At 39.6% G+C, this 15,329-nt stretch overlaps 2 protein-coding genes across 2 annotated transcripts in view; one reads left to right on the top strand and one right to left on the bottom strand.

Moving 5' to 3' along the window:
* Positions 1 to 2,107: 2,107 nt before the first annotated feature.
* On the bottom strand, positions 2,108 to 5,047 carry LOC307259691 (sodium channel regulatory subunit beta-1; the record flags this gene model as incomplete). Its single annotated transcript, XM_080039635.1, has 5 exons — positions 2,108 to 2,153; positions 2,395 to 2,554; positions 3,356 to 3,590; positions 4,134 to 4,300; positions 5,005 to 5,047. 5 exons carry the CDS (start codon positions 5,045 to 5,047, stop codon positions 2,108 to 2,110), a joined length of 651 nt encoding a protein of 216 aa, XP_079895761.1.
* A 4,669-nt stretch (positions 5,048 to 9,716) lies between these two features.
* gramd1a (GRAM domain containing 1A) overlaps positions 9,717 to 15,329 on the top strand; it is a 29,419-nt gene continuing 23,806 nt past the window's right edge. The window contains exon 1 of the mRNA XM_080039794.1: positions 9,717 to 10,055. Within this exon, the coding sequence (XP_079895920.1) occupies positions 9,940 to 10,055 (116 nt within the window). The 5' untranslated portion in view covers positions 9,717 to 9,939. The remainder of the gene's footprint in view (positions 10,056 to 15,329) is intronic.

Raw genomic sequence — 15,329 nt, 5'->3', positions numbered from 1 at the left:
GTGTGGATATAATCGTTATGCAGACCTCACTCAAGCTGTGTTTCATCTGATAAGATATCATTTAAAATCTGAGTCAGATTGATTAGCTTTAACATGTTTATGTTAACTTATGTTACCCAAGTTGCATCACAAGTCATCGGGGACAAACAAATATCAAGAAATACTCCATTAGCCTCTGTCCCACAGGTTGTAAAAACTGTGTGTGGTTTGTGGTATTGTCTCTGTGTTTTTTTTTAATATATCTAATTGTTACATTTTGCATTGGGAGTACGAGTGTCTGGTCATTTTCAGGACGGTGCCAGGCTGAAGCAGGAGAACAAAGCTGCTTTCAGACCGGAGGTAGTTTAGACAGTATGCAGCACAGCTCAAACTAGATTGAGTTACAACACAATCACCTCCAAATGTCCTTTAACATGGTGTGTGAGTGTGTGTGTGTTGTGAATCCTGCAGTGGTGCTGTATTTCCGATATAGATATATGCAGACATGTATTTTTGCTTTCATATTATGTTGTGGGAATGGCAGACTATATACATATTTAACAACACAACATAGAATTTGCACAAACAATGCAGGCATATCCAAATAATACGAATACAGTTCCTTTGCAGTGGTTCATTCAGTATGCACTGATGAGGTAATTATTAGTGTCTGTGTGAAAGTCTTTGGCTAAATAAGAAATGCAGCAAGTGCAGTGGACATTGCTGTTAATCTTTCGGCCTTTACTCAGAAAAACGGCGTTGGTAGCATGTTGATGAAAGAAGACGCAGTTTGAGGCAGATGAGGAGGTCTTCAGGAACAATTATTTTATTTAAACAACAAAACTCATCCTGCAGTCAAAACGAAGCCAATAAAAAGTTAAAGTGTTGTAGCCAAAAAACGAATAGAGGTACATGCCCTCTATTGTGTGCATACTGAATAATCTACAGAGATCTTCCCTATGGCTTCCCCCACTAAGCAGTCCACATTCCTCTCCTGGTCCCTGCAAGATGAGACCAACTCAGTGTGTGTCCTCCTGAAGCAGTATACCTTGATATAAAATGTTTAGTAACATAATACACTACAAAAACATTTTTTTTTACAAAAACAATTACTTTATTAAAGTGTATTTACAGACTTAAACAACATTTTAAAACAGATTAAGACTTCTTAGGTACCTGGTAATTTTCAAATTACAGCAAACTCATTGAAAAGATGGATTTGCTGGCATTTCTGCTTCTGTTGTGTGGTCAACGGAGAAGTAAAAGAGAATAAATTGCCACTATAAGGCATAAAAAGCACAGATTAGACATACTGCACACTTTAGCCCAGTGAGCCACCTTTTAGTCTGAAACTTAACTGCCATCAATTGATGCTTTATCGACACATAATTATTTCATCCACCAAAATTTTGATTCAAATAAGCTGAGGCGCACTTAAAAATCTGAATGCGTGTTATTGAGTTTGTTGTTAGTCAATAATGCGGAATTAATAAGACAATCGTATGATCAGTTATCAATAAGAGGGTGTGCTTGAATTTGTGAGTGTCACGTTTCAAAGTTAAATACTTTAGTTTTTTGTTTGAACTTGTGTGGTGTCGAAACATTTTGTTTTCTTATATTTTGAAGACAAAAAAAATACGAAATTGTTGATAGACCGTTTAACAATCTAAATAATCACTCACTGGATTCTTTAAGTAAAAAAACATTTATTTTCAGAAATCCTTAAATGCTATTTACTTTTATTTTTTAAATAAAAAAAACATTCAAGCATGACATATACAAACAGGACACCTTATACACCATGTGTTACTGACATGTAAAGGAAATCTGACCTGTCTTCTCCCATCTGCAGCATCACCTTGTATAAGACCAGGGGGCCCAAGGCAATCAAATTCAACCTCTTATACATGTCACTGTGTCTTTGTTAGCTAAATAAATGTAAAGCAATGAGACTTGACTCGCCCAGATGTTGTCTTTTCACCTGGTGGATATAAAATGGAAGAAAAAAAAGTTGAAGTTAAAGAGAATGTGTCATTTTCTAAAATGGTCCTAAATCAGAAGTTGGTGCATGACAGTGAATCTGTATGAGGGGTGTCTTTAGAGATAGATAGAACGCACCCAGTTTTTTTTATTCTAGCTGCACCCCATCACAGTTGTCTTTTGATTCTAAAAGTCTGAAAATATCAAAACAAAAAGTGAATTATTTGAATGTGAGAAACAGCAGGAGAGAATCAGAACAAATTCCCAGAATGTAATTTTTACTTTTGTAAAAAGTTGGATTCATTCATAATTCATAATCTCATTATTCAAAAAAGCATTACAGCAAAATTAGAAGGACCTCAGTATATTGGTTAAAGGCTTAAAAAAACTATTCATTACCTTACTAATACATCAGATAAAAGACAATGGACTCACTCTGTCTGAGCCTTGAGAGCTTTACGGGCATCCCGGGCTTCTTGCTCCTCTGAAATCTTCTTATAACAGTAGACCAGAACCACGATGAGCCACAGCTGCAGAACCACGATCAGCACGTACATCACAATCTCTGAGATCACGGCTGTCAGCTCCCGATTGGCTGGGAAAGAGGAAACAACAACAATGTGTGCACGTCCACCAGGGTTAACATTGTGTTGTCTGTGGAGATTGTCAGCATTGTTTAAAGCCTCTTTAAAGTCAGAAATCCTCTTTGTTGAGATAAGACTGAACAAGCATAACTTCTGATAAAAATACATATACTCTATAACAGACAGGGAAACACCACATGCGGAAAGTTGTAATGTAAACATGGTGAAACAGTTCCAAACCCTTGTTGAAATTGTAATTGTTATATTATATTACTATTACAACTCTGTAATTAAACACTCTCAGACAAGATTCTGTGGACCACATAAAACAGTTGTGGACTGACAAGAGATTTTCCGATGTGCTTTTCTTTTGGCAAAGTCCTAATTCTGAAAGAGTGTGTGTTTGATAGAAGCAGTCAAATAGAATATGGCTCCTTTGACCTTGGGCCCTTTCACAGTCTAATCGTCTAATGTAACTGGCTCTTTTGATCCACCCATTGATTTATTGATGTACCTCTTCTTGATCCAGAGAAACATTAATCTGATTTACTTGTATATAGTTTAAATAATTTCCACCACCAGCTACAGCAGTAAAATGACTACACATGAATCCCAGGGGACATATTTTTCCCCAGAATGAGAATGCTTTTCACTTTTGATACTTTGAGAACATTTTGCATACTTGTGTACCTTTCATTAAAATGTGATTTTAAATGATCAACTTTTACATGTATTTTAACATTGTTGTTTAAGTACTTAATCAGGAACAGAATACTTCACAGCTGCCTTTATACAGGTACAGCCCACCTTACCTTCAGCCACCACAATGAGCTCCACGTCCTTCTCCACAGTGACGTGCTCATCGTACACCGGCAGGAAGAGTGTACGGTCTATTGTGCAGCGGTACATCCCTGTGTCATTGAAGGTGACGTTAAACATGTAAATGGCTCCTATCTGAATGTCAGTGTTTTCTGTCCCCTGCCACTCCAAGCGGTCGACGAAGTCCTTATGGAGGATGTCGGCACTGGGGTGGTCATAGTGGAAAATCTGTGAGAGGGAAATAAATGGCAAATGATAAATCCAAGGAAGGCTTCTCTTTTATATATTACCTGCTATGAATATAATGAATAGCCTTTACCGATTGACTTCATAGTTAAAGGAAAATAGAGCCATTTTCATTCGCATAAAAACCCAACCATATTTAAAGCCTTAGTGCGTAACTTCTGTCGCTCCCCATAAGGAATTCTGAGCAATTACAAAAAACACTGTACTCTACATGAGGTAAGCTTTTCGGCGATGACGCATGGATTTGATGCCTTCAACTGTACGTCCAGGTTTTTTTCTTAGCAGTAGAATCATCAACTGAAACATTTCTTGGGCGCTTTTTGGGATTTTTCTGATCTTCTGTGCCAGTGTCAGGGGGGTGACACCAGTTTGTAAATGCTGCCATACTGAGAAATACAGAGAGAGTTTTATGGAGCTTAATCAACTTTGTGCTAACTCATTTGGCGCTGGCTTGAATGTAAGCAACATTCATTTCTATGAAAAAAGTTACGCACTAAAGCTTTAAGAGTTCTTTGGTGAACTCACATGCCTGTACTCCTCTTCTCCCAGTGGTTTGAAGTGCCAGTCGACTGTGGCCCGGGCAGACACCTCCTCTCTTCTCTTACAGGAGATGCAGCCCAGCAGGAATCCCTCTCCTGCCACCGCCTCAGTCATGGAGTCCACCTCCGCACAGCCTCCATGGCACTGACAAACTGCAGGGAAAAATGGAAAAAAATGAGTGGAAATTTGTAATGACAAAGTGACAATAATGCAAGAGAGGACAACAAAAAGGAGGAGAACATGCAAGTGCATTATTATGGTGACAACCTATCACATTATTCCCAACTTGAAAAAATAGCTACAGGTTTTTTTCTGGGTCTAATAAAGCATTTGTAGCTGCCAATACTGTCAAAACGTCGATGAAGCATTGACTATCTGTTACTTTTTAACATCTAAAAAACATTTAAAAAGTGTTTTTTTGTTGACTTATGGTATGCACCTTTCAACAACAAAGTACTTAAAAGCGATTTACACAAGATATTAAAAAGGCATTACGACATAATATAAAAGAAACACATGGATATTAAAATACAGATAAAAAAATAACAGTGCATAGAGGGAGATGAACGAATAATCCTAAATTTAATTTAATGCATAATAACTCAATCCATTTATCAGCCAAAAATGTAAGTTTGAGTAAAAACAACAATTTCCCCTCCCTTTGATTTATCTCCTGTGATGTGATGTCTTCGTATTGTATATGATTGATTTAAAACAGTCCAGTAAAGACTTAAACAATGATAGATTCTTACATCCATTTTAAAATGTGAGACTTTCTGTTACGGTCAGGCACACTTTCAAACATTGCAATTTAGGAAAAAGCATTTAAAAGTAAAGACATACATTTGGTACTTACCGAAAAGACTGAAAACCACTACAAGACACAAGTGGCCTATCATGTCTGCTGGAGCAATTTATGGTCAGCCGTTGAACAAAATATGGAACTTTCCTTTATGTAAACTTGCATGGAAAAAAATCTGTAGGGATTAAGATCACATTACTGACAAAAAGCCTCCTGATTCATGATTAATCCCGTGTTCTTCACGTCAAACCATTCCACCCTTTGAGCCGTAAATCCATTAGTTCAAAAGCCTTGCATTTCACCTAGGCCAAGAAGAATGGCTGAAAACCTCAGAAACCAGAAAGTCTTTACAAAAAAACAAACTTCTTGAGCCTCCGTGTTTCTTTCACAAGTAGTTTTAAATCTCCCATGCAGTCCGGTCTGGCTTTAAGGCAGCTATATTTAGAGCGTGTGAATCCAGCAGACTTGGACGTTGCGAGTGTTGATAGCCAGCAGGAAACATGAGAGGATGAGACCCGATCCATAACTACAGCATGACTGTCAAGCAGAGCAAGACAACAGCCATGTTTCTTGTGACTCCTAGGTAAAGGAACACTCTTCCTGAGGAGGGAAAGTTTCTTAAATCCTATAGATTTTCAGTTTTGTTCTGTTTTTTTCACTGGAGCAATATTATTGTCAAGTTTTAACAAAGTAAATCAGTTATTAATCTAGCTTGAGATATTATGCAGGATTTGGTTATTACCTTTTCTTGCCTTATGCAATCTTGTGTATTCCTATATTGTTTCATATATTGGCTTTTATATTCACTTTTATATATGCAAAAGGAGCAGCAGGTCTGGCATGTAAATCCATGCCTGACGCGCTTTGTTAAACAAATCCTTCTTGGACAAACACGCACTTTTAGAGTGGAGCAAACAAAAGTGCAGGGCTTAAAGGGATAGCTACACATACATTTGAATGCAACATGGGGGTGTGTTTTGTCTGTAAATAAATGCCATGTTCTCCTGCCCCTCTTTCCACAGGTCAATATGGTCGGCTACAGAACCTTGCAGTTGGAAGGGGCTTCAGTGTTTTTGGCACAAGGACACCTCAGCAGAGATGAAGCGTTTGTTGCAGTATTTTGAATGTTGGGTCGTTAGGAATGGATATTTTAGCAGCTCAGTAATACAGCAAATTTAAATAAATTCCCCAGAGGTTTCGCATACTACTTTCTCTATCATTCAATCATCTATCATCAATGAGCTGTGAATCTCTTCCTGTTGAAGACTATACGAACAAAGCAGCTGCAGTCAGGACTGTGAGAACTTTAGTTGGAAGCATTGGCTTACCCCGCACAGCAAGCCAAGAGACCACTTGCTCCTACTCAGCTGTTCATTTTCCCTATGCACAGGTGCCAATGTCAGTGTTATCATAGTTTCCATTGTGTATTTTGATTTGTCTCTCCTCTTAAAAAAAATAATATACTGTGTATTATATTTAGTAATGCCTATTAAGGCTATCTCATGTACTCATTTGCAATTAAACTGGAAGAGATGAAAATGTTCTTGTTGATTGAGCTAAAAAAACATACATTGCTCTTTTGCTTTAGTCAACACAACGTGTAGTTTAAAAATGCATGGTATTCACTTGAAATTGTATCATTTCTTTATCAATATTTATTAATTATATGTCTATAAACCCGTTTCCCCCAACTCATTTCACATGTCCCTCTTGTAAGTGTACTACGAATTGTAGTTTAGTGTATTATGTTACTAAACATTTTATATTAAGGTATACTGCTTCAGGAGGACACACACTGAGTTGGTCTCATCTTGCAGGGACCAGGAGAGGAATGTGGACTGCTTTAACTTTTTATTGGCTTCGTTTTGACTGCAGGATGAGTTTTGTTGTTTAAATAAAAGAATTGTTCCTGAAGACCTCCTCATCTGCCTCAAACTGCGTCTTCTTCCATCAACCTGCTACCAACGCCGTTTTTCTGAGTAAAGGCCGAAAGATTAACAGCAGTAGTTTATAATTTCACTTGTTATCAGATACCTTGCCATTAAAAGGGTCTGGGACAGTCAGTCATTGCCAGTTGGACAGTCAGAAAAACAAGTCCACTGAAGTCAAGGCTGAAAAAACAGACATTGAGTGAAGGCCTCAGCTTACGTGCTGACTACAGTGAGGAACAGGTCCACGTGGTTGGAGCAGCCGGTGTGTTGACGTGATGAATTTAATGAGTTGTTTTTTTTACCGGTGAATGCCTCGTCACATACCTACATTGAATGTGTCCCACTCTGAGGCCATACACACATTAAAAGTCAGGCAGTGTGTATTTGCTTGTGTGTGTGTTTGTGTATTTTGGCCGCGTTGGAGGTCAGGGATGTTGTCATGTGTTGTAACCAGATGACACAGTCACAGTGGAGCACTGAGCTCTTGATATGGGTCCTTGCCTCCTTTAACCTTGTGGTGGCCCGTGAAGGATAATGACAATAGAAATCAGCCAGAGCAATCTTGATTATGACACACACACACACACACACACACACGCACACACACACACACACACACACACACACACACACACACACACACACACACACACACACACACGCAGACACGTGCTTGTGAAAGAGATGGTGAAAGGAATACCTTGGGGTTGGCACACACATGAGGAAACTTCAAGGAAATGTTGACATATATGATAAACCGTGTGTTTTGAGGGGGGATGGGCTGCACCACTGTGACCCTACACACGCACAAACACAGTAAGTGACACACCTCCTTTCTCGCTTGTGAGCCTTTTTTATTTATTTTTAGCACAGATCGAATTTCCAGTACCGCATTCAGCAGCCAGAGGTGCTCAGCAACACAGCTCCCTGTATCCCGGAGCAGTTTCGCCTCGGGGCTGTAAAACAGACCTCGTATCTCTCTGCTTTGAAGTGGAGCCAGTGAAGTCTCGACTGCGGGAGGAAATCACAAGGCGTGAGAAGACACAAGATGCCTTTTAAAACGATGGACAATTTGAAATCGCCAAGTCATTGTGATGCTCTGCCATCAATTTAAAAAGGATACAGAAGCAACTGCTGCAGGTAAAGGCAAGTTTATTGCAGCAGAATATGTGCTTTTTAGGGTAAATGTGTTGATTAATACAGTATTTTACCTTTTTTTTTAAATACTTGAAATGATAACTATGACTATGTTTCTTTCAGTTCTGTGCATTTTTCTGTTTTACAGATTATATATTAAAGCCTAATATGTTTTTTTTTTCTCAATATAATGTCAGTGCTCACAATATGGAAATAAGACTGGAACATGCAAAGTGTGTAAACAAAGATGAGTTGTGGGCACTGGAAATGAGATAAAGTTGAAATAGTACTTCCTGTGCAGTACAACAGCACTGGTTGGTTCGTTTAAATCCACAAGGGCTGGAATGATTGACTTATAAAGTAAATCTATTGATTAGTTGGTCAACATGAATTTGATAATCCATTAATTAGTTAAGCTGACATTTTCTGGATTCAGCCTCTCAGTTGAAGTGTTTGGTTGCATTTCTTTGTCATGTGAAAATCAACTGAATATATACTGATTTATAATCGTTGGTCGGACAAAACAAGCTATTTGAAGAGGTTATATTGGGCTTTAGGAAACTTTGATGGGCACTTTTCAACATTGACACTAATCATTTTCTTGATTTGTATTTTAAAAATAGCCTTAAACTATTTCAAAAGCCCTTTGCTTATCTTTAATAATCTTTGAGAACATTTTAAACCCATGTTCATCTGTCAGTTGAAAGCCCCACAATCATGCATCATTTTAACTGAAAGTGTCTTGTCAATGTGTGTCCATTTGTTTTCAGTTTCAGACAAGGTGACCTGTCACTGGCCCTGTGCACTGTATAAATCCTGGAGCAGTAGATATCTAATCCTACAGGCTGCACCCATACCTGCAATAGTTCATGAGACCATTTGAAGCTATGCTCCTGCAGGAGTTAAGGGGTGAGATGAATGTGCCCATTTGCCTTACACACTATGCCACAATGTCTTTTCTCTTGTTACAAAATAGTTTTATATGTGTTTTATGATTAATGTCAATTCATTTTTTTGATTGTTCTGTTTAGAAAGGAATCATAATCCTTGCAAATATTTTTAAAGGAAATTATGAGGTACCTAATGAGTTATCAGGTTACAAATAGGCTCCAAATTGACTACCCAAAACCTCGTTAGACACAAGGGGGCGCAATGTTGCTGTTCATTAATGTTGCTCACACATAGGCCTATCTCCCTTCAAATAAACTCTGAAATTATGCAAAATCCTTGGATTTAACTGTGTTGCTCATGGTGATTAGTTTAAAGTCATCGGAATATTATAGTTGGTGATTAATAAAAACAGACTTTTGATGTATTGAATCGCTCTGATGTAAAACACTCGTCTCTTCAGTCGCCACATCCTCTGAACAGTTATTTTCCCGGACTGTACCAAAAAGTTTGCCGGAGGGGTGTTGTTTTTCTTCTCGCCGGTCACTGTGTATGTTTATCAGCATAATAAAGATGACCTTCATTTAAAATTCCTCTAACATAATTCTTCAAATGTGTTAATGGGGTTATGCCTTTGTAAAAATTCGTTGTAGGGATAATTGTTTTCTTGATAAGACTTCTGTTCACCCCTCCCCTAAAGTACTCTCGCCCGTCTGACTTCGTTCCTTTTCACTTTTCGACAATAAACCGTATTGTGTGTTACTTTTAAACCAAGTTAGTACGCTACTGGTGCGGTGCTAACTTCGGTTGTTAGCTTTCCATTTTCTTTGACAACATTGTTTTATACGGGGGTTTCTTTTAACGTGAAACATGGAAGACGTCGGCGTAGTGTTTTCTCTGCTGAAAAGATAGACATCTTTTTGTGAGCTGTCTGTCGGCCTTTTCCGAGGTCGGCGCTGGCTAAACTTGGTTAGCTGACCGGGAGGCTAACTGTTAGCTGGCAGCCGGCAGATGCTCCTTCACGCCACAAACTATGTTAATGTGTTCCTGTGAGAAAGTGGATTTTAACATTGCTCCCCGCACCGTCGCTCGGCTTGTCTACGAGGCCGAGCAAGATAACAGAAACGGTGGAAACTCATCCAATGGGAGGTAGGATTCAAGTCTCCCAAAAGGCTCAAACGTTTTATTTTTTTATTTTCCTGTGCTATATTATTTAACGTTTATTCTTTCTTCTTATCCTCACTTCTTTGGGCGTTTTTGTTGTACTCAATATAGTGTCAACATACATCCGTGGTTTGGGGTGTTTACATTAAGTGCTAATCATTCAAGTGATGCGGTTAACAAGACAAATTCTAACAGTAAAAAAAACCCTTGCTGAGTGGTGAACTTTATATAACAGGATCAGCTGTTGCTTTTTTTGTACAGTAGTGGTCGGCGTCTGAAGTGGTTGTTGGCGGTTTGTGTTGTGCGAGAACGTTGTGCGAGAAATGGGTTTGAGATGGCCTGGCTGGCTTGTGTTATGACCCTAAGAGTGAAAGCTGCACGAGGATTATAGTGGATTACTCCAGACAAACAAGTCAGTGCCAAGATTGTTCTTGTTCAAACAGATCGCAGCAAATACTGTCATAGGTGCTTGGACTCTTGCCTTGGAAGTGACTGCTTTGATAGCAAACAATGGAGTATCGCACACACACACACTACCCTTCCCTTCCCTGTGGGAGGACACATCTGCTGTATGTTTCCATATAGTTGTGTGACCTTGGTAGCCTTTTGTGGCAATTCAATCTTCTCATTGGCTGTTTGAAAAGTGTTTTTCGAAAGGTGTTGTTGTCTGCTGTCTGCTGCAGTGTCTGGTATATTGACTGTGTGTATAAGGCTCCGCTGTGTTTGTAGGGTTAGGGATTGGAAATAGCATTTATTAGATAGAGCAACTGTTTTATTTCTTAGTTTTTTTTGTCCTGGGACTGATTTGTTCTCACTGAGCTTTCCTTGCAACACACAGTGATGACATTTCTCATTTGCTGTCCACTGATAAACGCACAGTGACTGGTGTCAGTCATCATTCTTTTGCAATTTCTGAGTTCATTGAAGGGAGAACATCTTGAATAGTGCTACTCAATTAATTGAACAATCCTCCAAACATGGGCAGAAGAATGCACATAACAAATAAAAACTACCCTACCATAAACGAATCCTTATTGATCGGCCTTCTTATGGGAACAGTATTTTATTGCACATCATCATCATCTTTGTCATTTGATAGCTCATATTCCCAGAACTGGCAGAGCGGAGAGTATCAAAGACCAGACAGAAATAGTTCAAGCCACGCAATCTTTGCTTTTAGTGGGGAAGTTTAACGATCCACATTTAAAAAAATAAATAAATATGAAACATTTAGAAAAGTGTGAGTCAGATGTAGGCCAGCCTTTTGAAATGCAAAGTTTCTGCTCTTTTCACTCCTCAGGTCCCAGATACAGCTCTGTCTTTGTCTGAGACTTCCACTCTTGCAAAAGATGAGCCTTACAATGCAAATGCAAGCTTGAAGTCTGCCAGAGGTCCGAGGAGAGCGGTGGAGTACTGAATACGGAGGGTGACACTGGACAGAGAACATAAGTTCTCGCAAATTAAAGGGGCATGATGGAGCCTTTCATTCATTTTTAGCCAACATGCAGACTGGACAGCTGGTAATGGATTGCCTAAGAACACATTGAAAAGGTCTGAGGGATCATTTGACCGGCCTCTTCCGAGCTGCATTGCTCATTGATTCATCACGTTGAATGTAAAGTCACCCGACTCTCACCGTTAACTTGGAAACGGTTTAGCGGTTTCATCACATTTGCGGAACAGTCTGATGTGATGACAGTGACTCCACTGTGACGACATTAACGACACTGTGGTGACACTTCCTTTAGTTTGCAGGTAATATGAAGAACACTGAATAATATTTAATTATTGTTTCTTTTATAAGTCAAGGATTATGAATGACGGAATGATTTGATTTTCCCAGAGGGAGTTCTCGATGTGCTTTTTTGAAAAACATTAAACGAATGACTGGAACCATAAGTAGCGGGGGCAGAAAATTGAGCCCCGGTAAACTTTGAAGATGGCTATGTCCTCTCCTGAGAGATGCGAAAGTTTCATTATGGTTCAGCCCCTCTCCGTACCGACGCTGAATGTCCTGCCGCCGTCCTCGGACACAGAGTCCTGGTCTCGCTCGCCCAGCCCCAGACCTCCACGCTCGGGACGCCACGGCCGATTCCACCGCAGCCGGACCCGAACCAAGAAACGCAACGAGGAAGAGCAAGGCTGCGTTGCGAAGCGACAATGGGGCAAAAAAACACAAATTGTAGCAGAAGAGACAGCGGAGAAGGGCAGCGTTCAACAGCGCAGCCCCTCTCCCTCTCCCTCTGTGGCCAGTCAGGCTGAGGAGGAGGAGACGGGTCAGGACAGACCCACACAGGACTTACTCCTCCTGCCTCCGTCACGCTCCGGCTCTCGTAGTCCCTCTCCCAGCCGGCGCTCCCGCTGGTCCCTCAGGAGCCTGCTCAGCAGAGAGTCTGACTGGGACAGCTGCAGGTTAGTGTTCTGGATTCATCAACCACAACCACCAGATTAGAAAAATAATATCATACAAGAATGAATGGAATAAAGTGCTAGTGTGTGCGTGTGAAGCATAATGTTTACCGTCTCATGACATGAGCAGAGAATCAAAGTAAATATATATTTTTTTCATGTATGCAGCTGACAGATCTCTCTTTGCAGAGAGGGGCTCATTTATCTTACAGCAGCAGCAGCTCTACACAGAGTTTGAGTTTAGAACACAGTGTCCACACAGTCAGCACTATACGTTTGACTGTCTCGTGGGTATTCTGATTTTATAGCTCGGTTAAACTTCAACCAATTTGCATTCAGGCCTACTGAGACCAGATTTGCCTGCAACGACTTCTCATTTGTGCATGCTGGTAGAGAATAGTAAGGCCTCACATTTAGCAGATATACGCTTAGTTGACTTTTCTCAAAATGCCACATAAGGTAGACTGTTTTGGAGCAGGTTTCCACTTCCCAGATAGTCAAAGATAAAACTACAGTGAGGAGAGAAAATCCAGATTAAAAAGTCAGCAGTTTTGGAGAATGCTTGTTGTCTTAATCGGTGAATATTTCTTCCTAGTGGGCCTCCTTTGTTTACATACAAGTTTACAGAGGCTGTGTATTGACAGTGACACTGTTCTTTTTTTAAAGCACACACACTGAGTGGATTGTGAGGAGATTTTCACTGATTTTTTTCTGAAAAGAATTCTCCAGAATCCCTAACTCCACCTTTTTATTAAGTTGAGTTGAGTCATGAAATGCTGATGATTATTAAAAAGCAGGTCAACACTGAGATAGTATAGAGTTTAGTTATCAAGCAAGAAATGCCCTTGCTACCCTTAACTTAAAACAAAGAAAGCATACATAATGCACATGACCTGCAATTTACTAGTGTTTTTAATATGTTACTATAAGGAAAGAGTGAGAATCTAAATGAGCGAAACAGTAAGGTTGTGTACACTATGTACACTATAAACAACTGAAGTGTCACCGCTGTTGTGGCAGCAAGGAAAAATAGAGCTTGGACCAGTCGTAAGGAGCTGGAGGCGTGGTTCCTGCGCCATTTATCCTTCCTCTGAAGCGTGACATCACATTCAACCAATTGGAGCGGGCTCTCAGTCTGATGATGTCATGTGAGTCCAATCAGAAGAGGTTCAGGGGCAACACTGCAGTGGGCTACAGAGGGCAAGCAGAGGATGATTCTCTGCTCAGTATGAACAGCTGCGCCCTTGTCCTCTTCATTTACACATCCATTTATTGACCACTTATATAATTTTGCTGGATATGAATTCAAATTAATATCCAAATCTGAGTCATGACCCCTACAATGATGGATTGAGAGTGGACTTATCTATTTTTAAACAATAACAATGTTATACAACTAAAATAACATGAAAAGATTTATGTTCCAACAATGTTTAGTCAATGCTGCTAACACATGCGTCTTTTCAGAATAAGGTTCCAGCAAATTAGGGTTATTTAATTAAAGGCATAAGAATGAACCCTACTTTGCACAACACCATTGCATTCTTGACAGCCCTAAATAGCTGCTCACAGTTAAGGACCATGTTCAAGTATCTTTGATATTTGAAAGAGCAGTATCTATGTTAGTCTTGCAAATGTGTACTATATAGCCTTGGTAATCCTTAAATAAATCCTAAATTAGCACAGTAACTTTAAACATACTATAAAACAGTCCATTCTCAATTTTAAATTTAGCAAATTAGTGTCGGATCCACTTTAAACATGGGTTGGATGCAGGCACAGGTCTAAAGACCCACGTTGACCTGTCAGACTGTTGTAAAATGCATGGCTTATTCCATGTTATAGCGTTGGTTCGAATGTTATGGGATTCTGAACAGGGCTTTTTTATACTACATTTATCCTGATCATTCCTTACTTAGGCACACTTTGAAGAATACTTAGGCTGGTGCACAGCAAATGACTTGTCTTGGTCTTCACCCAGTCTTCATGAGCGTCCAGTGTGGACACTGCTCATGGGAAATGTATACGTGATTCAGAAAAGATGCCAAAAGATCTAAGATGCGAGGCTTAAATAGTATAGGGAACAAAGTAACAAATGATGAAGTATATTAAAACTGGCTTTTTAGTTGAGGCTTGTGTTGCTGTCCGTTTCCACTTCAGTCAAATTGAAAATGTTATATGAGGAGTAGATCAGATTGTATTGGACCAAAATATCTGTGTGTAGACTTTGGCGATAAGTGGCAGATCCGCTTGTACAGTGTGTGTGTGAGTACCTAGTATGAGACAGCTGGTGAAAATAATTTGATAGCCTGTTGCCAAAGCTGGGAGCTCAGAATGGCTAACGGGTCAGTATCGTAGTATGTCTATGGGTGAATAATCTATAAAGTGATCTATTAAGTGGATATGTCAATTGTTTCCTCATATCACTGGTCAATAACTGTTGAATGCTTCGGTTTCTAGATGCTCGTTTGCTGACTGCACTGTTTTGTTCTCAGCCTTTTGAATGTTTGGGGGTTGAAAGATTTTTATTGGGGACAAATGTATACTTTGTGTTGTCCTTTTTGAACGTCTCGGTCACCAGATTCCCTGATGTAAAGCTGCTTTCACTGGGTTTGCACAAGTAGCACAAATGCATTTCTACAGTACAGCCGGAGGGGAAGTTATACACAGAGACCCTGTTCTACTTCATTTAACATACACGTCGTTGTCATAATAACAATCACATGTTTTAGCTTCACAAACTTGTACATTAAAGGCCTCTGTTTTAAGATGTTGCTTATCTGCGAAGCTCTTATCTCTTGCCATGACGTCTCTAAACCAAAATGTCTCATGTGTCACTTTGCCGAGGCG

Source organism: Ammodytes marinus, assembly GCF_949987685.1.
Source record: "Ammodytes marinus genome assembly, chromosome: 13".
NCBI classification, from domain to species: Eukaryota; Metazoa; Chordata; class Actinopteri; order Uranoscopiformes; family Ammodytidae; genus Ammodytes; species Ammodytes marinus.
The sequence above is the reverse complement of the archived record's forward strand: the minus strand, read 5'-3'. Positions and strand labels throughout refer to the sequence as shown.